The sequence below is a fragment of the Danio rerio genome, chromosome 16 (genome assembly GCF_049306965.1).
Source record: "Danio rerio strain Tuebingen ecotype United States chromosome 16, GRCz12tu, whole genome shotgun sequence".
Taxonomy (NCBI): domain Eukaryota; kingdom Metazoa; phylum Chordata; class Actinopteri; order Cypriniformes; family Danionidae; genus Danio; species Danio rerio.
This window is the reverse complement of record NC_133191.1, coordinates 54,645,001-54,671,697: the sequence shown is the minus strand read 5'-3', so window position 1 is coordinate 54,671,697 and position 26,697 is coordinate 54,645,001. Positions and strand designations below refer to the sequence as shown.

Genomic DNA, 26,697 nt, shown 5'->3' with positions numbered 1-26,697 from the left:
TGAATTTATGAATGTAAAATGTTAAAAACAGTAGATTACTGGCAACCACAGCTGCTGGTATTTTTCTGTAAAATCAAGAAAGGAAAAAAAAAACAGCAAAACGTTTTTTGTGTCACCATTGTGGAGCATAGTAGCGTCTGTGTTCAAGTCCAAGATGGACTGAGCGTATCAGAAGTTGTGCTGCATCTTCTTTTGTTTAAAGGTAACTATGTAGTTATGTATGCAGTGAACATCTGTTTGTTAATTGCAATCAAACATGAACACATTAATGCATCTAATGACTTTACATTTTTGTGCACTAAGCTATGATTTTGTAAACTGAACATTGTATCAGTTCATGAAATACGGTTATTATTCGTAAATTTAAACAGTTCTATAAAACTTCCGTATTTTGCACAGATAAATTATGGCAACCACAGTTGCTCATATTTCTTTTGTAAATTTAACAGATGTTTTACACTATAAGAGTTTGCTAATTAACACTCTTCCAGTGTTGATAATGTTAACATTTTCAAACGTGTTATTTAACCACTTTTATAGTTGACCTCATATAAACTCTACTCTAGTTAAATCTACTATCTACTAAAATTTGCAGTGTAGTGGATAAACATATGAAGTGCAATAAAAAGACATGATCTCAAATGACAAATTGATATGATATAAAAATATATATACACTGTATTATAATAATAACGTTTAAAAATATTTATAGTAAATGTTTTTTATATATAGTTTTGAATATTATTTAAAGTAATATATTTAAAGACATGAAACAAATTGAAATATAAACTTATTTTAAATTTATTTATGTTTAATGTTTAAATGAAGTCTTGTTCCTTGATCCCATTTGATTAGTGCTAAGCTTTACCACTTAAGCTCAATATGTTCTAAACTGGTTACTTATAATCTTCAGTTTCAGGAAGCTCCCTATAGACAGCAAACAGCTCATTAGTTTATGGAAAAACAGTGTCATTGATAGTGTTTTATATATATATATATATATATATATATATATATATATATATATATATATATATATATATATATATATATATATATAGATATATATATATATATATATATATATATATATATATATATATATATATATATATATATATATATATATACATACTGCTATTTAAATGCACACATAAAGTAGTTCCAGCAGATTTTGAGCATTCTAAAATCGACTGCTATTTAAATGCACAGATAAAGTAGTTCCGGCAGAGTTTGGTCATTCTAAAATGTGTACTGTATTTTAAATACACAGATAAAGTAGTTCCGGTCAATTTGAAGCATTTTTAAAACGTGATATTTAAATCCACAGATAAAGTAGTTCCAGCAAACTGTGATGTTTAATGTACGTAAACAGTGCTAAAAGTTAAATTTGTGGCTCAGTTCAGAAAAAAATACCCTTAAAAAATATGTATTGTGACAGAAATCTACTGATAAAACGTATTAAATTAAAATAAAAACATGTAATGTGTATTAAAGAGGCTCAACAACAAATGACAAGTAAATATTTATTGATTTTCTTTTCATAATGATATATTTCAAATAGATATACACAACTATACATACTGCACTGTTATTTATAAGGAAACAAACAACCAAAAAAACACATGGACACACCAAAACTGAATAGGGGAGCAGTATATCTTTATCCTATTGGATTACAGGCTGAGAAATGTCCATAATGTCACACTGTTTCCATATGCATAGAGTAAACCGCAAGAAGTGCATCCCAAAATAACTGGGACTTTAACATGGATTCCCTGCTCCACCGTTATTCCAGAGAAACGTCAGAAACAAAAGTAATAATAATAATAAGGCAATCTGTACAAACAGCCATAAATAAACTCCATTTCTTTCAGTACGTTTGTTCAGGTCCACTATACACGTTTGCATAATGGAAGACTTATAACACCTCTTAATACATGGTCGATATATAAAAAAACGGCTTTTAAAGTGACTCCGCTTATAAATTATAAATTGGGCAGGCGGATGTTTTCCGTCTGTGCTCCGTATTTATGGTGCCGAACGCACCTGTTCCTCGACACCTCGTGCAAAAGCCCTGTTATACAGGTGAAAACAATGCCGACATGCTGACATACATTCAGAAAACTGACATCAGATATTTATATACACAACAACACATAATCAGTCCATTAAGGCTAGACACTGCAGGCGAAAAAAAGGGTTAAAAATAAAAAGCTATCATTATACTACAGGGCTGTTGAATGCTTGCTTCTGATTGGCTGATGGGCATTCTAAAATGTGCTATGATTTGAATCCACAGATGAAGTAGTTCTGGCAGATTTTGAGCATTTTAAAATGTGCTGCTGTTTAATTGCACAAATGAATTAGTTCCAGACCATTTTGAGCATTCTAAAATCAACTGCTATTTAAATGCACAGATAAAGTAGTTCCCGCAGATTTAGCGCATTTTATAATGTACTATTATTAAAATACAAAGAGAAAGTAGTTCCGGCAGATTTAGCGCATTCTATAATGTGTTATTATTTAAATACACAGATAAAGTAGTTCCGGCAAATTTTAGGCTTTCTAAAATGTGCTGTTATTTAAATGCACAGATAAAGTAGTCCCGGCAGATTTTGAGCATTCAAAAATCAACTGCTATTTAAATGCACAGATAAAGTAGTTCTGGCCGATTTTGAGCAATCTAAAATGTGCTGCTGTTTAAAATGCATAGATAAATTAGTGCCGGCCAATTTTGAGCATTCTTAAATGTGCTGCTGTTTAAATGCACAAATAAAGTAGTTCTGGCCAATTTTGAGTATTCTAAAATCGACTGCTATTTAAATGCACAGATAAATTAATTCTGGCCAATTTTTAGCATTTAAAATGTGCTGCTTTTTAAATGCACAGATAAAGTAGTTCCGGCCAATTTTGAGAATTCTAAAATGTGCTGTTACTTAAATGCACAGATAAAGTAGTTCCGGCAGATTTTAAGCATTCTAAAATAGACTGCTATTTAAATGCACAGACAAAGTAGTTCCGGCAGATTTTGGGCATTCTTAAATGTGCTGTTTCCTAAATGCACATTTAAAGTAGTACCTGCAGATTTTGAGCATTTTAAAATCGACTGCTAATTAAATGTCGACTGCTATTCAAATGCACAGATAAAGTAGTTCCGGCCAATTTGGAGCATTCTAAAACATGATGTTATTTACTGCACAGATAAAGTAGTTCCGGCCAATTTGGAGCATTCTAAAACGTGATGATATTTAAATGCACAGATAAAGTAGTTCCTGCAAAACTGTGATGTTTAATGTACATAAACAGTGCTAAAAAAGCAATTTGTGGCTTAGTTGAGATGAAAAAATATGTAAAATATGTATTGTCTTAAAATATGTATTGTGACTGAAATTTACAAAAAGTGCAAAAAAAGATAAAGTTTATATTTTTTATGCTTTTTTTAAGTGCATGTTTACTTGGCATTTATGAAAAGCCTAAAAAGCCTGCAGCGTCTGGCCTTAATCAATACAAACTCTTCTGGACAAACACGACGTAAAGCTGCTCTTATACGACTAGCCATGCGTTAGCAGCTATTGCACATAAATAAAAGAGGAAGAGTCTTTCATGTGTTTTAAAAAACAAACGTTTTTCGCTTTCGCTTGTGCGTCATTAGCAAATATCACAATATCTAATAATAGCGTACGAATGCGTCGTTATTCAGTATAAAAGCCTGTTAAATACATTCAAGAGTAAAATGGAGAGCGCAGGTTGGTTGTTTAGGGTTGTATTTTGAAGGCGAGCAGCTCCTCGGAGTGCATGTTGTTGAGCGATCGCAGCTCAGGCAGTTTTAGGAGCAGTTTGGTGAACACGGAGGATTCGTTTGAGTGGTTTTTCATGATTAGGTTCCTCAGGGCTCGGATTAGGCTTTCCTGAAGGGCCTCCACACCGACAACGTCCTCAATTGCTGATCGGTCTGTGAACGCAAAAGGAATTCGGTGAGTTGCATGCTAGGTTTACTTAATGTGGTTTGTTGTAGTTTGGAAATGTGACAAAAATTAAGCAAAGATAATTGATGCAGCAAGACAAACAGTGAATAAGTTGATTTATATTTATTTATTTACTTAATAGCATATATACAGTTAAAGTCAGAATTATTAGCGCCCCTGTTTATTTTTTTTTTCTCCAATTTCTGTTTAATGGAGAGAAGATTTTTTCAACACATTGCTAAACAGAATAGTTTAATAACTCATCTCTAATAACAGATTTTTTTTTATCTCTGCCATGATGACAGTAAATAATATTTGACTAGATATTTTTCAAGACACTTCTATACAGCTTAAAGTGAGATTTAAAGGCCTAACTAGGTTAATTAAGTTAACTTGGCAGGTTAGGGTAATTAGGCAAGTTATTGTATAACGATGGTTTGTTCTGTAGACTATTGAAAAGGGGCTTAAAGGGGCTAATAATTTTGACCCTAAAATGGTGTTTAAAAATTAAAAACTGCATTTATTCTGGCCAAAATGAACCAAATAAGACTTTCTCCAGAAGATAAAATTTTATCAGACATACTGTGAAAATTTCCTTGCTCTGAACAAGGAACAAGGAACCAAACATCATTTGGAAAATATTTAAAAAAAAAAAAAAAATTAAGAGAGGGTCTAATAATTCTGACTTCAACTGTGTATGTATATACCTATATCTATCTATATCTATATATATATATATATATATATATATATATATATATATATATATATATATATATATATATATATATATATATATATATATATATATATATAAAGTAAATAAATTAAGTAAATAAATAAGTAAATAAATAAATAAGTAAATAAATAGCACATAAAAATATGTATAAAATAATTTACACATTTAAATGTACATAAAAAATACCAATCGATATTCAAAAAATTATATTCAGTGTGTTTTTAAATACATTTTCTATGATTCTTTTAATTTTTATAATTAAAACTTTACTAATTTATTATTACAGCAGTTTTTTATATTATTGAATAACTTTTTTTATTTAAATTATTGTATTTTTTGTATAAAATGGATTAAATGATTAATGATGCACTAATGATTAACTATTTAATATAACTGATGTACATTCCATGGAGAGCATTAAATTGTTAGTGAGTTGTTAAGTGTAGCAATATTGCTTCAGACTAGGTTGTAGAGGAAACACTACATTTTTAATTGGAATAAAATATAATTTATTTTTAAAAGTAAATTATTATAAATAAATTGTTCAATATAGTGTTATAATTAGTATTTATAAGAATCATAGCAAATCTAAAAATAACAACAAATAATTATTATAAAATCTATTACTTAATAACTTAATTATACATGTATTTAATTTATTACTTAAATACATTTAAATTAAATAATTTAGCAGATGATTTTATCCAAATCTTCTTGTTATTGAATTGAATTATTAATAATGTATATTAAAGTAATGCACACTGAAAACTGCTCTCTAATTAGTAAATAGAAAAGTAAAGTTGCTTGCTTGTGTTTATTATAAATCTATTATTGAATAATCTACTTTAAAAAAAAGCACAAGCAAGCAACTTTTCTATTTACTGATTATTAGTAAAGTTAATTACTTTAAATATATATACTTAAATTAAATAATTTAGCAGACACTTTTATGCAAAGCGAGTTACAAATGAATTGTTATTAGTGATGTATATTAATTAAAGTAATGCACACTATAATGAAAACTGCTCTATAATCATTAAAGAGAAAAGTACTTGTGTCTTCTTTATTGTCGTACCTGCAGACACGAGCACCACAGCAGAGAAGAGGCTCATTTCCTCGTCATTGAGCTGCAGAGCGGCGAGTTTCTCGCTGAACTCGAACATGCAGTTGAGCAGCTCTCCGGCCCCCATGGAGCGCAGCAGGTCCACACTGTACCTTCTGCCACTCATGAAACTCACAGTCCGCTGCTGCACGTCGAATAGAGGCACGAAACGCACCATCAGCACCTGCACAGAGGAGAACCGCAGCGTTACAAGCAGTTAGTCATTAAAAGTCATCAAACACATTGTTATTAGGTCTGTCTGAGGTATTGGGCGGGGCTAACATACATAACCACGCCCCTCCAGCTGTCAGTTTAAACAACAAACAGAAATGGTGAGGAGGAGGAGACTAATAGTTTGTAAAAACACTCTTCAAACCCCTTCTTTTTGAATAAACTTTACTACATCCAATCAGCTTGCAGGACAAGCCACGCCCACTGTTTTCTCATTTAATATTCTGCTTCTCTAGGAACTGCATCACAATACGAAAAAAAACCAATGCATGCAGTGTTTATATTGATGATTATGCTCATTTATGTAGCGCCGTAGTTCTGCAAGACAAGACATTTAATTTCACTGTATGTCCACACATGTACTTCCAGCTGAAACAGGATATTGAGTATGGGGCGGGGCTTTCTTTTGTGCATTTTTCCCTCACAGCAAACCAACGGTTAAGGGAGGCTTTACCTCAAATGTGCCGGCCTTCAGCAGGTTGACCTGGTCGTGTTGGGAAAGCTCCTGGAAGCCTGGGATCCGCTTAGCAAACTCTACAACCTCTCGAACGGCAGGGATGAAACTCCTGGAAAACTCTTCCCAGACTTCATGACCGGGTCTGGAGGCGTCAACAAACGGGGAGGCGCTCATGGGACAAACCTGAAAAAGGAAACAGGTGTGGTCAGATTTATTTCCACTTTTAAAATAAAGGGCACACTTTACAATAAGGTTTCTTTAGTTAATGTATTTACTAACATGACCTAATAATGAATAACATTTGTACAGCATTTATTAATCATAGTTAAGCATTTACTAATGCATTGACATTAGTTATTGCACTGTGAGTTAACATGAACAATGAACAACTGTGTTTTCACTAACATGTGTTGTTCATTGTTCATGTTTGCGAATGCATTAACTAACATTAACTAATAAAACCTTATTGTAAAGTGTTACTAAAATAAATTATTAAATAAAGAGCAGTCATATAGAGGATTATATAATAAAATATTTTGTAATAATTGTTACAATTATTTTACATATTACGAATGAGTTAAATTGAACTAAACTAAATTAAACTAAATAAATTGTAAGAATAATTTATATAAACCCTGACATTTATGAAGTATTATAAATGCGTAACTATGTTAAAATAATTATTTAAATAATTGTGTTATTAATTACACTGTACAATGTAATAACAATTAAACATTTTGTGTTTTGTTCACATTATCAGCATTAAAACATGACAAAAAGCATGCAAATATATCGTTTTATAACCGATATCGCAACGTGATCATTCACAATAGACACATCAGAGGATATGCAATGTTGAGTTTATAGTAGAATTGATCTTTGCTTGTGTTTTTGATGCCTGTGATTGTTTAATGATTTTAAACAGACATAAGAAACTGTACCATTCGTGACTTTAACAATGATTAATTTTATTGAATTATTCTTATTTTTATTATTCAATTACTGTACTTGAATACTATAAAAGTCAGAAAATTATTTAAAAAAAGTGTATCTTCTTGTATAGTTCGTTAGATTTTATAGAGATGCACTCCCACTACAGAATCATCCCAATCAATATAACATAAATTCTTTCCAAATAGAGATATTAAGTCATCTGGTGAAACTGCATTCATATTGCAAAATAAAAAAATAAAACAAAACATTGCAGTTAGATTTTTAACCAAAATTGTGCAGCCCTAGCATGAAAATCCAAACACATTAAAAGGCAAAATGTTAAATTCTGTAAAATTGTGAATATTTTTTAAATATTTCTTAATATCAAATGATGCTTATCAGAGGAAAGAAGTTTTTTATTTATTTATTTTTTTTAACAGTATTTCCTATTTAATTTAGCTGGAATAAATACCAAAAAATATTATTCCGTTTTAATAATTGTGCTTTATAAATAATTTGATGTGCAAAAGAAAATGTTTAACATCACTTGGGAAATATAAAAGTAAATTAAAATGAGTAGTAAAGCTAAGTAGTCTAAAATATTAATATATAATATTAATAGTTAATTTAATTAATAATATAATCTCATAATATTTTAATTTAATTAATCATTCTAAATAATGCACTTTCCTTTTATAATATATCTTTATTAAGTTTTACAAGGTTTTAATACACTTTTCTAATATTTAATAACATCTCAGCTATAATAACAAGACCTGTTTTGAATATTGTACTTTTTCTCAACCTATCAGCAATTAGCATTAGTCACCAATACCAGCACTCATCTATAGTTCATTCATTCATTTTCTTTTCAGCTTAGTTCCTTTATTCATCAGGGGTCGCCACAGCAGAATGAACCGGAAACCAGAATTTATCCAGCATATGTTTTACAGCTGCAACCCATCACTGGGAAACACTCATACACACTCATTCACACACACACACTCATACACTTCTGCCAATTGAGGTTATTCAGTTCACCTGTACCGGATGTCTTTGGACTGTGGGAGAACCCAGAGACTCAAACCAGCGACCTACTTGCTTTGAGGCGACTAACCACTGAGCTACTGTGCCGCCCTTATCTATAGTTAGTATAATTAATACGATGATGTAAAAAGCGGAAGATCAGCTCACCAGATGTGCTCGGTTTCCTCCTTCATTCATGTTCCTCCTGCAGTAACTCATGTTTTCAGTCGGTAAGCGAATGCACTGCTGCGCCGTCTGTTCCCTGTAAGGTCCTGTGGTGTTTTGACAGTCTGAGCGTCTCCAGCACTGCATCTGCGGCTCTTCTTCTTCCCTGCTGAGTGTTTCAGATGCGGCCGGGGAAACAGATGCACTGTAGGAGAATCGTCCGTCTTCTTCTCCGCTGTCGGACGAGCAGGACGAGGCGGTGTCCATCGGGACGAGCGACTCCGTCGAGGAGCGTGGGGAATCCGGCGGAGATGCAGAAGAAGAGCTGGACGAGTCGCTCGGAGAAACGTGCAGCATGTGCTGGAGCTGACTGTTGTTCATCATGTTGTTCATCGCCGTCTGCATCTCCAGGAGCATCCGCTGCTTCTCACGCTTCGGGATGCGTCCGAAACGCACGGCTGTAAAGACAAGTCAAGTTTAGGGTTGTTCCGATACCGATACTAGGACTGCACTATATATTGTTTTAGCATCGATATCGCAATGTGCGAATCCACAATAGTCACATCGCAGGATCTGCAATGTGCAGTCTGGATTATAGTTGACCAGGTAAACAGTTCAGAATACATCAAAATCGTGGAGTCATAATAAATTGAAAGTTGAATCAGTAAGCATTTTAAGTGAGTTTAAAGGGGTGGTCCACCACGATATCATATTATAAACTTTAGCTGATGTGTAATGTAGCTGTGTGAACATAAACAACATCTCTGAATGTAACACGCTCAAAGTTCAATGCAAAGGGAGACATTGGCTTTTACAAAGCTAGATTAGCAAAGCCTGCAGCGAGCAAACTTTGGGGACTACAAAAATAACATTCAGGTTAATGATTTTATAAACCCTTCAGGTTATGCACATACACCCTGTGCAGCGAAGGTGCGTGGCCAGAGGCGCTGTCTGTTATAACAGAAACGCTTCCTGGTGATGTGAAGCTAATCTGCGAATCACAGCACATTATGCTAGCTGACCAATCAGAGCCTCTTGAAGGGTGGGTCTTCAGTGGAACTAGGAAATACGACAGTCCTTTTATGTTAGCTGAGTAGCTATATATAATTAAAGTAAGGTATATAAAAAAATAACCTGATTTTCTACAGATGAAGCATGAGCACACATTGCTTTGCATCTTATAAACACAACCAAGCCTTAACAATACACTCTGGACCACCCTTTAATGCATTTGGGCACAAGGAATTATTACATTACGTTGCTTCAACAAAGATTAATGTCATTTAATTATGTATACAATGAAGACTATACAACTTTATTGTACAGTTGATTATAGTATTTCTGTAGCTGAATAGTGTTTATTTATATCATTATTTATCAATGCTGATAATTAGTCGATTATATTTTCTGCAAGTGCATTCTACAAAATCATCCCAAAGAATGTAAAAGTAATAATTATTTCCAAATCAAGTTATTTGGTGAAATATTGTGATATAAATTGCAGAAAATAAAATATTGCACTATATACTGCATGTTTTTTCCAATATCGAGCAGCCCTAACCGATACTAGTATTGGAAATACTCGCCGGTATCAATTCTGGCATCGGTATCACCATCTTTTTTAATGAGACATGCCCACGAGCTTTGCTTAACACTGCAAACCCAGAGTCAGTTCTTCTTTACAACTCAGTATGCAAACACAGGAAATTGTGTCATATTCATTTTTTAGATTTCTTTATTTTATGCACTGATTTTTGACTTGAGTAGACTTTATTTCAGTTTGATTGGAGGCTGAACTTGTTTCAGTAAAGTCCAGTAAATAATATCAGTGTTGCACGTCCATTTGTGTTCAGCAGAAAAACTGGAACAAGCGAAGGATGAGGAAATGATGATTTTTATTTTTGGGTGAACTGTCTCTTAAGGTCACTAGGAGGAGGAATGTGTTGTCAAACTCACCGTCTCTTGACATGCCGACGGATAAACACTTCTTGAAGCGGCACTGTTGGCAGCGGTTGCGGTTTATCCTCACTATAGTGCAGCTTTCAGTCTTCAGGCATTTCTTATACTGGATATTCTGCTGGATACTTCTTCTGAAGAAGCCCTGTGGAAAAAAAAACATGTATATCATCTTAATTTAGTTATTTTATTTGTTTAAAAATAAACTGTCATTGTAAATTTATTTGTAACATATGTGCTAAACAGCTTGTTCCAAACCCAATTTGTATAAAGTATGGAAAATCCCAACTGTTAGGATAAAAACTTTAGTAAGACATTTAACCCAATTATTGGATTTATCCATATTTTGTTGAAACAATTCAAATTTTTTTTTAGAATCGATGTATAAATTAAATTACTAATTCTGTTTTCCTTTTTAACCTAGCTGCCAACAAGTTTTTATCCAATATTTGTATATTGTTTATATGTATATTTATTTAATTCTAAAACCATAACTAAACCCTTACAACAGATTCATAACTCTAAAAAAGTCAAATAATATTTATTAAAATCAATATTTTTTTTTCACTTTTCGGTTTAATCCAATGTCCTAAAACATTTATACTCAACGGCCACTTTATTAGGTACACCTGTCCAACTGTTCCTTAATGCAAATTTTTAATCAGCTATTCGCATCATGGATGTGCAGCTGACAAATCTGCTGCAACTGCGTGATGCTATCATGTCAATATGGAGAAAAATCTCTGGAATATTTCCAGTACCTTGTTGAATCTATGCCATGAAGGATTAAGGCAGTTCTGAAGTCAAAAGGGGATCTAACCCGTTAATAGTACGGTGTACTTAATAAAGTGGCCAGTGAGTGTATATATAAGCTATGATCTAATATTATATAAGAAATAATGACTACTCAACTCAAACTGCTCAAAATGACTCAAATTAAAAATAAAATGGGGTACAAATCCTAAAACTGTCGACTATTGTAAATAGTCATAGGAACAAATCTAAAATTAATAAACTAATACATACAGTGCACTTACAGATACATGCTAAAACTGCGAATTTTTTGGACTGCAAGCAACTAAATTGATTCATTAGTACATATCTATGTTAGCTTAGCAAAGATGCCTTAAAATACCCATAGATAAGCGCTTTTGGAAAAGACCCCAAAAAATTATGCGCCTCCTCACCTTGCAGCCTTCACAGGCATGAACACCATAGTGGAAGCCAGAGGCGACGTCTCCACACACTTTACACAGCAACACCATCCCATTCAGCTCTAGAAAACACACGTCAGAGTCGGTAAATCCTGTCAGATGTGCTCACTGTGTTTGTATGTGTGTGTGTGTGTGTGTACTCACTGGTGATGGAGCTCTTGTTAGCGAGGCTTTTATCAGATGTGTGTCCACGTGTGTGTTTCAGCATTCCTGCGCTGATGGACAGATCTGTGGCACGGCTCGCTTTAGTGGGCAGAGGAGGAGAGGAGGATGGCGATTGGCTGGCAGAGCTGTCACTCATGCAGGACTCAGGGCTGGAGGCCGAGCTTGAGGAGCAGACATAAGCTATCACACCTCCTGGACAAACGAAAACACAGCAGAAAATCCTTCATTTAAAGACTATAACTAGGTATGCACAGTAGTTAATACATAAAAAATACAGCTAGTGTGAGAATTATTAGCCCTCCTGTATATTTTTCCCAATGTCTGTTTAATTTCTAAACATAATAGTTTAAGTAACTCATTTCTAATAAAAGATTTATTTTCTCTTTGCCATGACGACAGTAAATAATATTTGACTAGATATTTTTCAAGATAATAGTATTCAGCTGACATCTAAAGGCTTAATTAAGCAGTTAAAGTAATTGGGCAAATCACTGTATAATGATGGTCTGTTTTTGTTTACAATAAAAAAAAAATTAGGGGGCTAATAATTTTGACCTTAAAATGGTTTTTAAAAAAAATTAAAACTGCTTTTATTCTAGCCGAAATAAAACAAATTAGACTTTCTCCATAAGAGAAAATATTATAGGAAATACTGTGAAAAAATTCCATGCTCTGTTAAACATCATTTGGGAAATATTTAAAAAATAAATAAAAATAAATAAAATATAAAGTAGTGATGTCAAGAATATCGATAAATATCAATACTAAAATACCTAAAATAATACAATCTTGCTTTTTGGTCTCTTTTCACCAGAAGGGAGATGAATAATATTAATAATAATAATAATAATATTTGAACACTTTTTATTTAATCAGAAAATAAGATGAGATTGCACTTATTCAGCTTTCTTTTGTTTGTAATTTATTGCCTTTTGGATTTAAGGCCTGCTGCAAACCTGCTATTAGCATTACATGGTTTATTTTTTCCTTTTTACTTCCTTTGCATACTTTTAATTAGGGCTGCACGATATTGGACAAATCTGATATTGCGATATTTTATTTTTCTGCGATGAATATTGGGATATGAAAAATATGCTTACAATGCAAATACAATGCTTTTCTTACTTTGTTTTGTCTTATTTATAGTCCAAAGATCAAAACAAGTCTTAGACCAAGAAAATATATGGTTTCGTTTTCACCATCAGAAGAAATGAGTGAAAAATAAGAGTTTTTTTTTTGCTTGTTTTAAGGAAATTATCTGCGAGTGGTGTACACTGTAGGTGAAATAATCTTGTTTTCACTTTGAAATGTAGATATTTGGACTAAAAACAAGACAAAAATTTAAAGTAAGAAATGTTTTTTTGCATAAATCATATACATTTCATATGAATACAGTGATTAAATACAATTCTGTGGCTCCTGTACAACTTTAATTCAGACTGAGCATTGCATATATTTGCGATGTGACTATTGTTATTGAATTGTGATACCGATGCTGAAATGATATACTGTGCAACGCAACTTGTTCCACATGGTATCGAAAATCATATCGAATAACAATATTTTTCAAGGTATCGTATCAAAGTCGGAAATTCCAGCATCGTGACAACACAAGTATAAAGACGTTTTTATTTAACCGGGTAGAAAACAGGCAATGTTGCTTATTTTAATTTAATTTGGCTTACTAAAACAAGTATATTTTCAAAACTGACATGAAAAATTGCAAACAAAATGCAAAATTCCAGCATCGTAACAACACTTGTATAAAGTCGTTTTATTTTACCTAGCAGAAAAAAGGCAACATTGTTTATTTTAATTTAGTTTAATTTAATGTACAAAAACCAGAACATTTGTAAAACTGACATCTGAACTAAAATAGTAAAACTGACATCTGAAAATCTGAATTAATAAAACTCACAAATCAAATTTTTTTAAGTAGTTATAGTATAAAATAGATTTTATTGTCATTATCATGTCATAAAAAGGCAAAACCCCCATAAATGACTGTGTTGTGAAAGTACGCTTGACTCATGAATGATCCAGTGACCATTGCGTTCCATTCCCATACTGGACAATCGCTTTATCTAAACTAATTTGACTTGGTGTGCAGCTCATCCCAGTATGAATAAGTCACACATTTACTGGCACGAGGAGTTGCTGACACAGTTATGGAATTATATAATCATATGCTGTGCACATGTTGGGTGAACTTCCTCAGTCATGACCTAGATTAAAATCAATGGATTGGTGGATTGCATTGTATTTAATTACACTTACTAGTGCTGTAGCACAACATTTGCACAGAATGCACACACAAACACATACATACAAATATGTTGTTGAATGTGTATGCATGAAAGAAACGCCTATAAACAATACATTTTTACTGCTTTTGGACCTTTACGGTTTTTCTTAGAGTGTTTATTTCTGTCTAATGTGGAGACAACATACAAAATACACTTTCTTCTCATTTTCTTCTGTCGCACTTTATCAGTTTGTGCCAGTTATTAATACACTATATATGTATTGTTTAGTTTTTTATCAAGGGATTTGTTCACATACAGGTCATGACCATAACATACATAGTGTTTTCTCAATTATGAACTGATATAAAATGAGAGAACTTGTAAAAACATTTGACTGGGAATTTTGAACTTGCTTTCAACCAGTCTTCGATTATTGTGCTAGAAATGTATGCCAAATTAAAGCATATTTAATCAAATAGAGTCTCATTTAAATATTTTCACAAAAATATATATATTTTCATAACAATAAAATAATAATAATAAATGTAATATATCAACTAAGGAACTGTAGTAATAATTATTAGCAATTTTTTAAAACAAAATTGGCCTATTCTGTCTTGGCGTAAGAAAAGAAAATAGAATATTTGATGTCAAAAGATGTACAATATTTACATTTACATTTACATTTAGTCATTTAGCAGACGCTTTTATCCAAAGCGACTTACAAATGAGGACAAGGAAGCAATTTACACAACCAAGAGCAACAATGAATAAGTACTAAAGGCAAGTTTCAGGTCTGTAAAGTCTAAGAAGGGAAGTGTTAGTAGTTTTTTTTTTTTTTTTTTTTTTTTTTTGTACAATTAGTGTGATATTCAAAGAGGCAATTGCAGCTTAGGAAGTGAAGTGGAGACTAAATAGTTGAGTTTTTAGTCGTTTCTTGAAAATAGCGAGTGACTCTGCTGTTCTGATGCAGTTAGGGAGTTCATTCCACCAACTGGGCAGATTGAGCGTGAGCGTTCGCGAAAGTGATTTTTTCCCTCTTTGGGATGGAACCACGAGGCGACGTTCATTCACAGAACGCAAGTTTCTGGAGGGCACATAGATCTGCAGAAGTGAGTGCAGATAAGAAGGTGCTAGGCCAGAAGTCACTTTGTAGGCAAACATCAGAGTTTTGAATTTGATGCGAGCAGCAACTGGCAGCCAGTGCAAGCGGACTAGCAGTGGAGTGACATGTGCTCGTTTAGGTTCATTGAAGACAACTCGTGCTGCTGCATTCTGGAGCAGTTGAAGAGGCTTGATAGAGTTAGCTGGAAGCCCAGCTAGTAGAGAGTTGCAGTAATCCAGTTTGGAGAGAACAAGAGCTTGAACAAGGAGTTGAGCTGCATGTTCAGATAAGAAGGGTCGGATCTTTCTGATGTTATAGAGTGCAAATCTGCACGATCGAGCAGTTCTAGAAATGTGGTCAGAGAAGTTTAGTTGGTCATCAATCGTTACTCCAAGGCTTTTCACCATTTTGGATGCAGTAATGGTTGCCCCATCCATCTGGATTGAAAAGTTATGGTGTAGAGTCGGGTTGGCAGAAACTACAAGCATTTCCGTTTTTGCGAGGTTCAGCTGAAGATGATGATCTTTCATCCAGTGTGAAATATCCAACAGGCAGGCTGAGATACGAGCTGGAACCGAGGGATCATCAGGATGAAAAGAGAGGTATAGCTGGGTGTCATCAGCATAGCAGTGGTAGGAGAATCCATGTCTCTGGATGACTGGTCCTAGAGATGATGTGTAGATGGAGAAGAGAAGTGGCCCAAGAACAGAGCCTTGAGGTACCCCAGTGTTTAGATGCTGTAGGTTGGACACCTCTCCCCTCCAAGACACCCTGAATGACCTGTCAGAGAGGTAAGATCTAAACCATTGTATAACAGTGCCCGCAACGCCCAGTGACTCAAGCGTAGATAGCAGGATCTGGTGGTTGACAGTGTCAAAAGCAGCTGACAAGTCCAGCAAAATGAGGACTGATGATTTAGAGTCTGCTTTAGCCAGTCTGAGATCCTCCACGACCGAGAGCAGGGCAGTCTCAGTTGAGTGGCCTTTCTTAAAGCCGGATTGCTTGTTGTCCATGAGATTGTTTTGAGTAAGAAAGTCCAGGACTTGATTGAACACTACTTTCTCCAGAATCTTGGCCATGAATGGAAGCAGGGATACTGGTCTGTAGTTTTCAAGTAGCGTATGGTCCAGGTTGGGTTTCTTTAGCAGTGGGGTTACCCTAGCCTGCTTAAATGTAGTGGGGAATAAACCAGAGTCAAGAGATGTGTTAATTATGTGAGTCAGTGTTGGTATGACTGCAGGAGAGATGGCTTGCAAGAGATGAGAGGGAATGGGATCGAGTGGACAGGTGGTTGCATGGCTAGATAGCACAAGTTTGGACACCTCAGACTCAGAGAGCTGAGAAAAGGAGGTGAGTGTGTGGTGTTGGTGTTGTATCTTGCGTGTTTGTTGTAGGTGCAGCAAATTGAGCACTGATTTTTGCAGTTTTGGTGCAGAAGAATGTAGCAAAGTCATCAGTAGTAAGTGTGGAGGATGCGGGTGGAGGAGGAGGATAGAGGAGGGAGGAAAATGTTTTAAAAAGTAGGCGAGGATTAGTGGCATTGTTGATTTTCAGACGGTAATACGTCTGCTTTGCAGAAGTAACCTCAGCTGAGAAAGAGGACAGAAGAGTTTGGTATGTTAAGAGGTGTGCAGGATTTTTAGTTTTCCGCCAAATTCTCTCTGCAGCCCGAAGTTTTGAGCGATGCTCACGGAGAGCATCCGAGAGCCAGGGTGCAGGAGGACTGGCACGGGCTGGCCTGGATGCAAGAGGACATAATCGGTCTAGACATGATGCTAGTGTGGAGCAGAGTGTATTAGTGGCACTGTTCGAATCAAGTGCAGTGAGTTTGCGAGATGGAGGAAGAGAGTCTGAAACAATGGTGGATAGTCTATTGGGTGAGAGAGATCGTAGGTTTCTGCGAAAGGTAACCAGTGTTGGAGTGTGTGGCGGCTCAGGAGTAATGTGGATGTTGAGAGACAGAAGGAAATGATCAGATATTTGTAGTGGAGTTACTATTGTTTGATCAGTGAAGCAGTGTCGTGTGTAAATAAGGTCTAGCTGATTACCTGATTTGTGGGTAGCAGAAGTAGGTGCTCTTTTTAGGTCAAAAGAGGCAAGCAGAGTCTGAAAGTCTGCAGCTTGCGGTTTGTCAACGTAAATGTTGAAGTCACCTAGCACCAATAAGGGAGTGGCAAAATTAGAAAAAGATGAGAGAAGAACATCCAGTTCATCTAGGAAGTGACCTAATTTACCTGGTGGGCGGTAGATGACAACCACATTTATGTAGAAGGGGTGGATAATGGTGACTGCATGGAATTCAAAGGAGCTGATTGTTGGCAGGGACGGTATCAGAGTAAATTTCCATTCTTTGGAAATTAGTAGTCCAGTCCCACCCCCTCTCCCTGTCGGACGAGGAGTGTGGGAAAAAGAGAAATTAGCAGAAAGAGTAGCATGTGTAGCAGTGTCCTCCGGCCTCAACCAGGTCTCAGTTAGAGCCATGAGATTATAGTCAGAATATGTAGCTATGGAGGTAATAAAATCAGCCTTGTTAACAGCTGATTGACAATTCCAGAGGCCCACGGAGAGAGAGAGTTGTGAAATAGTAGATACATGTATTGAACGAAGGTTGTGAGGATTACGCCTGCAGCGTACCTCCCGTGTTTTGCGAGTGTTAGTAACAACAGGAATTAGAAAACACATAATAAAAGTGCACTGACAACAAAAAAAATAAGTGTAAAGTAAAACAACAAAGTAAAGTACTCAAGTGCTTTGTCGGTGTCTTTGCTCGGTGGAGTCGCGCAGGTAGAGTCGATGGTCTTTACCCTCGTCGGTCTTCACACGAGGCGGTCTTCACACGAGGCTGCCGCGACCGCTGCCGCGGTGAACTAGTTGTTTTTATAACCCCTAAAGCACTAGCTGATTGAATTCAGCTGGACACGCCTCGAGAGTCAAAACAAGGGCCGAAACTGAGGCGGACGACGCGAACCGCGTCTGCGTTCGCTACACAAGCTCTTATAGTAACCAAGGAAACAGTGGCTAAACAACTTCTAGTATTATACACAACTGAAAGCAAGTTTAAATGTCCTACAACTTTACACAAACAGCTGGAAACAAGTCCTCAAACCATACACAACAACTGAAACAAATCTTAAATGTACTTACAGGCTGCTGTTCTAGATGCTGCTAAAGTGCTTCTCCTGCCGACTAATGCTACCGTGCTCACTATATAGTGGTTACCTGGCGTTTGGACACGCCTCCCGAGTCAAAACAAGGGCCGAAACTGAGGCGGACGACGCGAACCGCGTCTGCGTTCGCTACACAAGCTCTTATAGTAACCAAGGAAACAGTGGCTAAACAACTTCTAGTATTATACACAACTGAAAGCAAGTTTAAATGTCCTACAACTTTACACAAACAGCTGGAAACAAGTCCTCAAACCATACACAACAACTGAAACAAATCTTAAATGTACTTACAGGCTGCTGTTCTAGATGCTGCTAAAGTGCTTCTCCTGCCGACTAATGCTACCGTGCTCACTATATAGTGGTTACCTGGCGTTTGGACACGCCTCCCGAGTCAAAACAAGGGCCGAAACTGAGGCGGACGACGCGAACCGCGTCTGCGTTCGCTACACAAGCTCTTATAGTAACCAAGGAAACAGTGGCTAAACAACTTCTAGTATTATACACAACTGAAAGCAAGTTTAAATGTCCTACAACTTTACACAAACAGCTGGAAACAAGTCCTCAAACCATACACAACAACTGAAACAAATCTTAAATGTACTTACAGGCTGCTGTTCTAGATGCTGCTAAAGTGCTTCTCCTGCCGACTAATGCTACCGTGCTCACTATATAGTGGTTACCTGGCGTTTGGACACGCCTCCCGAGTCAAAACAAGGGCCGAAACTGAGGCGGACGACGCGAACCGCGTCTGCGTTCGCTACACAAGCTCTTATAGTAACCAAGGAAACAGTGGCTAAACAACTTCTAGTATTATACACAACTGAAAGCAAGTTTAAATGTCCTACAACTTTACACAAACAGCTGGAAACAAGTCCTCAAACCATACACAACAACTGAAACAAATCTTAAATGTACTTACAGGCTGCTGTTCTAGATGCTGCTAAAGTGCTTCTCCTGCCGACTAATGCTACCGTGCTCACTATATAGTGGTTACCTGGCGTTTGGACACGCCTCCCGAGTCAAAACAAGGGCCGAAACTGAGGCGGACGACGCGAACCGCGTCTGCGTTCGCTACACAAGCTCTTATAGTAACCAAGGAAACAGTGGCTAAACAACTTCTAGTATTATACACAACTGAAAGCAAGTTTAAATGTCCTACAACTTTACACAAACAGCTGGAAACAAGTCCTCAAACCATACACAACAACTGAAACAAATCTTAAATGTACTTACAGGCTGCTGTTCTAGATGCTGCTAAAGTGCTTCTCCTGCCGACTAATGCTACCGTGCTCACTATATAGTGGTTACCTGGCGTTTGGACACGCCTCCCGAGTCAAAACAAGGGCCGAAACTGAGGCGGACGACGCGAACCGCGTCTGCGTTCGCTACACAAGCTCTTATAGTAACCAAGGAAACAGTGGCTAAACAACTTCTAGTATTATACACAACTGAAAGCAAGTTTAAATGTCCTACAACTTTACACAAACAGCTGGAAACAAGTCCTCAAACCATACACAACAACTGAAACAAATCTTAAATGTACTTACAGGCTGCTGTTCTAGATGCTGCTAAAGTGCTTCTCCTGCCGACTAATGCTACCGTGCTCACTATATAGTGGTTACCTGGCGTTTGGACACGCCTCCCGAGTCAAAACAAGGGCCGAAACTGAGGCGGACGACGCGAACCGCGTCTGCGTTCGCTACACAAGCTCTTATAGTAACCAAGGAAACAGTGGCTAAACAACTTCTAGTATTATACACAACTGAAAGCAAGTTTAAATGTCCTACAACTTTACACAAACAGCTGGAAACAAGTCCTCAAACCATACACAACAACTGAAACAAATCTTAAATGTACTTACAGGCTGCTGTTCTAGATGCTGCTAAAGTGCTTCTCCTGCCGACTAATGCTACCGTGCTCACTATATAGTGGTTACCTGGCGTTTGGACACGCCTCCCGAGTCAAAACAAGGGCCGAAACTGAGGCGGACGACGCGAACCGCGTCTGCGTTCGCTACACAAGCTCTTATAGTAACCAAGGAAACAGTGGCTAAACAACTTCTAGTATTATACACAACTGAAAGCAAGTTTAAATGTCCTACAACTTTACACAAACAGCTGGAAACAAGTCCTCAAACCATACACAACAACTGAAACAAATCTTAAATGTACTTACAGGCTGCTGTTCTAGATGCTGCTAAAGTGCTTCTCCTGCCGACTAATGCTACCGTGCTCACTATATAGTGGTTACCTGGCGTTTGGACACGCCTCCCGAGTCAAAACAAGGGCCGAAACTGAGGCGGACGACGCGAACCGCGTCTGCGTTCGCTACACAAGCTCTTATAGTAACCAAGGAAACAGTGGCTAAACAACTTCTAGTATTATACACAACTGAAAGCAAGTTTAAATGTCCTACAACTTTACACAAACAGCTGGAAACAAGTCCTCAAACCATACACAACAACTGAAACAAATCTTAAATGTACTTACAGGCTGCTGTTCTAGATGCTGCTAAAGTGCTTCTCCTGCCGACTAATGCTACCGTGCTCACTATATAGTGGTTACCTGGCGTTTGGACACGCCTCCCGAGTCAAAACAAGGGCCGAAACTGAGGCGGACGACGCGAACCGCGTCTGCGTTCGCTACACAAGCTCTTATAGTAACCAAGGAAACAGTGGCTAAACAACTTCTAGTATTATACACAACTGAAAGCAAGTTTAAATGTCCTACAACTTTACACAAACAGCTGGAAACAAGTCCTCAAACCATACACAACAACTGAAACAAATCTTAAATGTACTTACAGGCTGCTGTTCTAGATGCTGCTAAAGTGCTTCTCCTGCCGACTAATGCTACCGTGCTCACTATATAGTGGTTACCTGGCGTTTGGACACGCCTCCCGAGTCAAAACAAGGGCCGAAACTGAGGCGGACGACGCGAACCGCGTCTGCGTTCGCTACACAAGCTCTTATAGTAACCAAGGAAACAGTGGCTAAACAACTTCTAGTATTATACACAACTGAAAGCAAGTTTAAATGTCCTACAACTTTACACAAACAGCTGGAAACAAGTCCTCAAACCATACACAACAACTGAAACAAATCTTAAATGTACTTACAGGCTGCTGTTCTAGATGCTGCTAAAGTGCTTCTCCTGCCGACTAATGCTACCGTGCTCACTATATAGTGGTTACCTGGCGTTTGGACACGCCTCCCGAGTCAAAACAAGGGCCGAAACTGAGGCGGACGACGCGAACCGCGTCTGCGTTCGCTACACAAGCTCTTATAGTAACCAAGGAAACAGTGGCTAAACAACTTCTAGTATTATACACAACTGAAAGCAAGTTTAAATGTCCTACAACTTTACACAAACAGCTGGAAACAAGTCCTCAAACCATACACAACAACTGAAACAAATCTTAAATGTACTTACAGGCTGCTGTTCTAGATGCTGCTAAAGTGCTTCTCCTGCCGACTAATGCTACCGTGCTCACTATATAGTGGTTACCTGGCGTTTGGACACGCCTCCCGAGTCAAAACAAGGGCCGAAACTGAGGCGGACGACGCGAACCGCGTCTGCGTTCGCTACACAAGCTCTTATAGTAACCAAGGAAACAGTGGCTAAACAACTTCTAGTATTATACACAACTGAAAGCAAGTTTAAATGTCCTACAACTTTACACAAACAGCTGGAAACAAGTCCTCAAACCATACACAACAACTGAAACAAATCTTAAATGTACTTACAGGCTGCTGTTCTAGATGCTGCTAAAGTGCTTCTCCTCTATTAGCTATTACTGTTCACCAATAAAAGCCTGATAACCTGATAAAAAAAAACACCATATTATTTTAAAAACTGAAATATGGACTAATAAAATGCCCAAATTGTTTAAATTTTTTTTTACCTGCTTTCATCCAGACTTTTTTTGAGCTTGAAATGTATGCAAAATTGGAGCATATCTAATCAAATAGTGTCTCATTTAAATATTTAACTAAATAAAACATAAATAAAAATATATATTTTCACAACAATAAAATAATAATAAATGTAATATATCAACTAAGGAACTACAGTGATAATTATTAGTTGTTTTTAAACCCTTTCTGCATACTCCGTCTTGCCGTGAGGAAAGAAAATACAATATTTTATGTCAAAAGATGTACAATATTATTATTAGTCGACTGTTCACCAATGAACACTAATAAAAACATACTATATTGTTTTAAAAACTGAAATATGGACTGACAAAAATATATTTAAAAATATATTTAATAAAAATTGCATTTAAATATTTAAACAAAATTAATAAAACAATGATAAACATTATGCATTGTAACAATAGAACAATTGTTAATCATTTTTAACATAATATATACAGTTTGTATGCTTAATGTATATAGTAGTTAACCGTTTACCAAAAATAATGATATTGTTAAAATATATAAAACATATATATTTAATAACAATAAAAAATGTTAGCCCTTCATTCACTTTATTTGCCTATTCTGCTTTGTCTTAATGAAGAAAAATACAATACTTGATGTCAAAAGATGTACAATATTATTAGTTAAGTTCACCAATAAACATTAATAAAAACCCACCATGTTGTTTTAAAAACTGAAATATAGACCGATAAAATATATATTTGATGGAATAGACTCATTTAAATATTTAAACAAAATAAATAAAACAATAATAAATAATAGAAGTGGTAACCATTCTTAACGTAATACGTAAAATATTTTAGTAGTTAATTGTGTACCAGTAAAATGAATTGTACTGTTAAAATCTATAAAACATATATATATATATATATATATATATATATATATATATATATATATATATATATATATATATATATATATATTTAACAACAATAAAAAATGTTAGCCATTCTTAATATATCCACATTTGCCTATTCTGTCTTGCCTTAAAGAACAGAAATACAATATTTGATGTCAAAAGATGTACAATATTATTAGTTAAGTTCACCAATAAACATTAATAAAAACCGACCATGTTGTTTTAAAAACTGAAATATAGACCGATAAAATATATATTTAATGAAATAGACTCATTTAAATATTTAAAATAAATAAATAAAACAATAATAAATAATACAAGTGTTAACCATACTTAACGTAATACGTAAAATATTTTAGTAGTTAATTGTGTACCAGTAAAATGAATTGTACTGTTAAAATCTATAAAACACACATTTATATATATATATATATATATATTTATTTTTTTTTTTTTTTAACTATATATATTTAACAACTATAAAAAATGTTAGCCATTCTTAATATATCCACATTTGCCTATTCTGTCTTGCCTTAAGGAACAAAAATATAATAATTGATGTCGAACGATATACAATATTATTAACAGTTAACTGTTCAACAACTATATAGTGTTAAATGTCCACTGAAGGTTGTCTACCCAGCAGTAACCCAGTGTTTCTCCGCCCACACGTGGCCTCTCATGTTTTGTACGGATTGAATATGTAGGTCACTCTCTGTCTGCTGCCGCTCTCACGTGGTACTGCAGAGAGTCTCGAGTCAGGCTAGTGTGCTAAATTATGCAACCGCAGCGCCTCGACCAATCAGAGATCAGCATGTGCCGCGTCACGGCCAATCAGCGGCGAGACGCCGACTCCTCGTACACACGGGCACATGGCTAGGCTACGGGAGCCATGTGAGCACGAGCCTTCTAGTACTCGGAGTACTGAGCGCGCGTGACGTCACGGGCACTCCTAACCCACATCCAGTGTTTGACTGCTCCAGGCTGCAGATCTGTCATGCAGACCACGGAAAGAGTGCCAAAGGTGATTTAAATCACCCAGTTTGACTCATAAGAACTAAACTAATCATTCTGATGTCATTTTAAAAGCTTTTAGTTATGGTATTAACTCTATTTATGATGACAGCTTTCCCGAAATATTACAGTGTTACATTAAATATGACTGACGTGCTGCTATTTATAGATATATTGACATTTACGCATTGATGTGTCTATTTAGATAGATAGATAGATAGATAGATAGATAGATAGATAGATAGATAGATAGATAGATAGATAGATAGATATTCTTTATTTTACGAATTCTTTTTAAATTATTTAAATTTTTTTAATGATTTAAATTTTATTTTTTTTAAACCATGCTTAAATATATACAAATATATGCACATATGCTGTATATACACACGATAGATGCATGCATTTATTACTAATGTCAAACAAAATATTAAATAACTTGCAATGCACACAAAATGGAAATGCAAACAACATTTAAAAATTAATCTATTAAATTATATAACTATAATAAATGTAGATATATTTAATTTTTAAACGTATATATAATTTATATTTATAATAAAATGTGAAAAATCGCTCATTCCTAATCAGAGATTTAATACATTAAATATTTGAAAACAATTACAAAAACATCCATTCAGCGTGCTTATCTTAAAACCATAAGCATATTAGAGATTTTTAATTTTGTTGGAAAACTGTCATCCATTTTGCACCCTTTATTTCTTATAATAATCAGAAGTACTGTATCAGACAATGCTAAATTAATTCCAAAATAAACAATAATGAATAAACGACGGTCCAATACCTTGCTTTGCCGATTCCATGTTTTCAGTCTTCGTTTCTCTGTGATTCAGCCGGACAGTAATAACTCCAGCAGGTAGAAGTTGCAGTGTGTGTGAGAGATAGATCAGATCCAGTGTGTTTATGTGTGTGTGTGTTCTGATAGTCAGTGCTCCATCTGAAGCGTCTCCTCCTCACAATGGTACGGAACTCCTGTCTGTGCACGAGCGCTCGGTACTCAGTGTTCTGCTGCGCGTGTTTCCGCCCGCGGCTCCGCCCCCTTTGTGCGCGCGCTCGACTCACGGTAACCCAGTGACACACTTTCTGTGACCCGTCCAGATATTATGGAGCTACATTTGCGACAAAATTATGTGCGCAAAAGATCATGTTTTAAGTGCGGGAATTGCCTTGTTGCACACGCTTTAACAATTCTGTGCATAAAAGATCATGTTTTAAGAGCACAAAATTGCTTCTTGCATATGCATTATTAACAATTCAGTGCACAAAAGATATTTTTTGAGCATGCAAAATGAATTTTTGATCATGTGAAATAGCTTGTTGCACATGCCTGAACAATTCTGTGTGTGAAAGATTATGTGTTGAGCTCTTAAAATGGCTTGTTGCATGTGTGTTTACAATTATGTGTGCAAAGATCATGTTTTGAGCGCACACAATGGCTTGTTGCACACACATTAACTCAGTTTTGAGGTTATTGTGGTCTCTTTTGTGTCGTCAGACTTACTTAGCATAAAAGTGTTATGATGTGATAGAAATCTAGTCAATCAGATGGTTTCTGAATGCTGATTGGCTAGCCTGACAACCCTTTACATTTTAAGTCAATGCATGGACGCGAATAGACATCCTGTGGCGCGATTTGCGTAAATGACACGCCACAAATGACACGGCACGAGTCGAGCGTGTTTGCTTTGCTTGACGCGCTTAACATGTGAATCGTGCTGATCGCTGGAGTTGGAAAATCTGAACTACAGCAGACATTCTCACCCCATTACCCAATCAGGAGCTTGCTTTTGTAGGGGCGTGATCACGACGTAGTGCATGTTGTTGATGTCCCGAGGGGAACTGACACTGACACCGGACAACAGCTCATCAAACAGTGCTCGGCTCAGTCTGAAGCACCGCTGAAAGCCTCCATTATACAGTTGTTGGAGGAATTGATGAACTCACAGAGCTGGGTGCACCTCTAAAAGGATCTAGTGGACTCAAACATGGCGCCGAATGAATCTACACTGTTTTTCAGCCCTCCTAAAGCACATAAAACACAGCTATTCTCTCAATAAAATCCATGTTAGCTAAAAAAAAATCCATGTTAGAAAAAAGCCCTGCCCATGACACGAATCTGCATCTATTGTGAAGTGAATTTCACACGTGAATAAAGTGAATTTGACTCGCAAATTAAGCGAGTACACTCATAATGTTCACACGAATAAATTTCGCTATTCGCACATGCTGGATCTGGTGTGAATAAAGCATAAGACTTTTAAGGGCACCTAGGTTACCCCTTTTTTTCAAATTTAATATAAGTCTTTTGCGTCTCTATAACGTGTATGTAAAGTTTCAGTTCAAAACACCCATTAGATTTTTCATTTTACCTTTTACTAGATCC

The 26,697-nt window shown here is 35.9% G+C and overlaps 1 protein-coding gene across 2 annotated transcripts; it reads right to left on the bottom strand.

Annotated features, from left to right (window-relative positions):
* Positions 1-1,512: 1,512 nt before the first annotated feature.
* Positions 1,513-25,351, bottom strand: nr1d2a (nuclear receptor subfamily 1, group D, member 2a). 2 transcript variants are annotated; one of them, XM_073924758.1, is made up of 9 exons: positions 25,099-25,253; positions 22,220-22,295; positions 11,936-12,148; positions 11,765-11,853; positions 10,578-10,722; positions 8,625-9,079; positions 6,495-6,680; positions 5,783-5,993; positions 1,513-3,955 (listed from the first exon to the last, which is right to left on the bottom strand). In XM_073924758.1, exons 3-9 carry the CDS (start codon positions 12,090-12,092, stop codon positions 3,759-3,761), a joined length of 1,440 nt encoding a protein of 479 aa, XP_073780859.1. In that variant the 5' UTR covers positions 12,093-12,148; positions 22,220-22,295; positions 25,099-25,253; the 3' UTR covers positions 1,513-3,758. The 2 variants fall into 2 exon arrangements, with proteins under 2 accessions (XP_073780859.1, NP_001124064.2); NM_001130592.2 differs by lacking the exon at positions 22,220-22,295 and having other exon boundaries at positions 25,099-25,351.
* Positions 25,352-26,697: the final 1,346 nt, after the last annotated feature.

Coding starts and splice junctions, on each gene's coding strand:
- nr1d2a (NM_001130592.2), bottom strand. Junction 10,723..11,764: donor ATGCCTGTGAAGGCTGCAAG/GTGAGGAGGCGC, acceptor TTTTTTCCACAG/GGCTTCTTCAGAAGAAGTAT. Junction 3,956..5,782: donor TGTGGTGCTCGTGTCTGCAG/GTACGACAATAA, acceptor TTGCGTTCACAG/ACCGATCAGCAATTGAGGAC.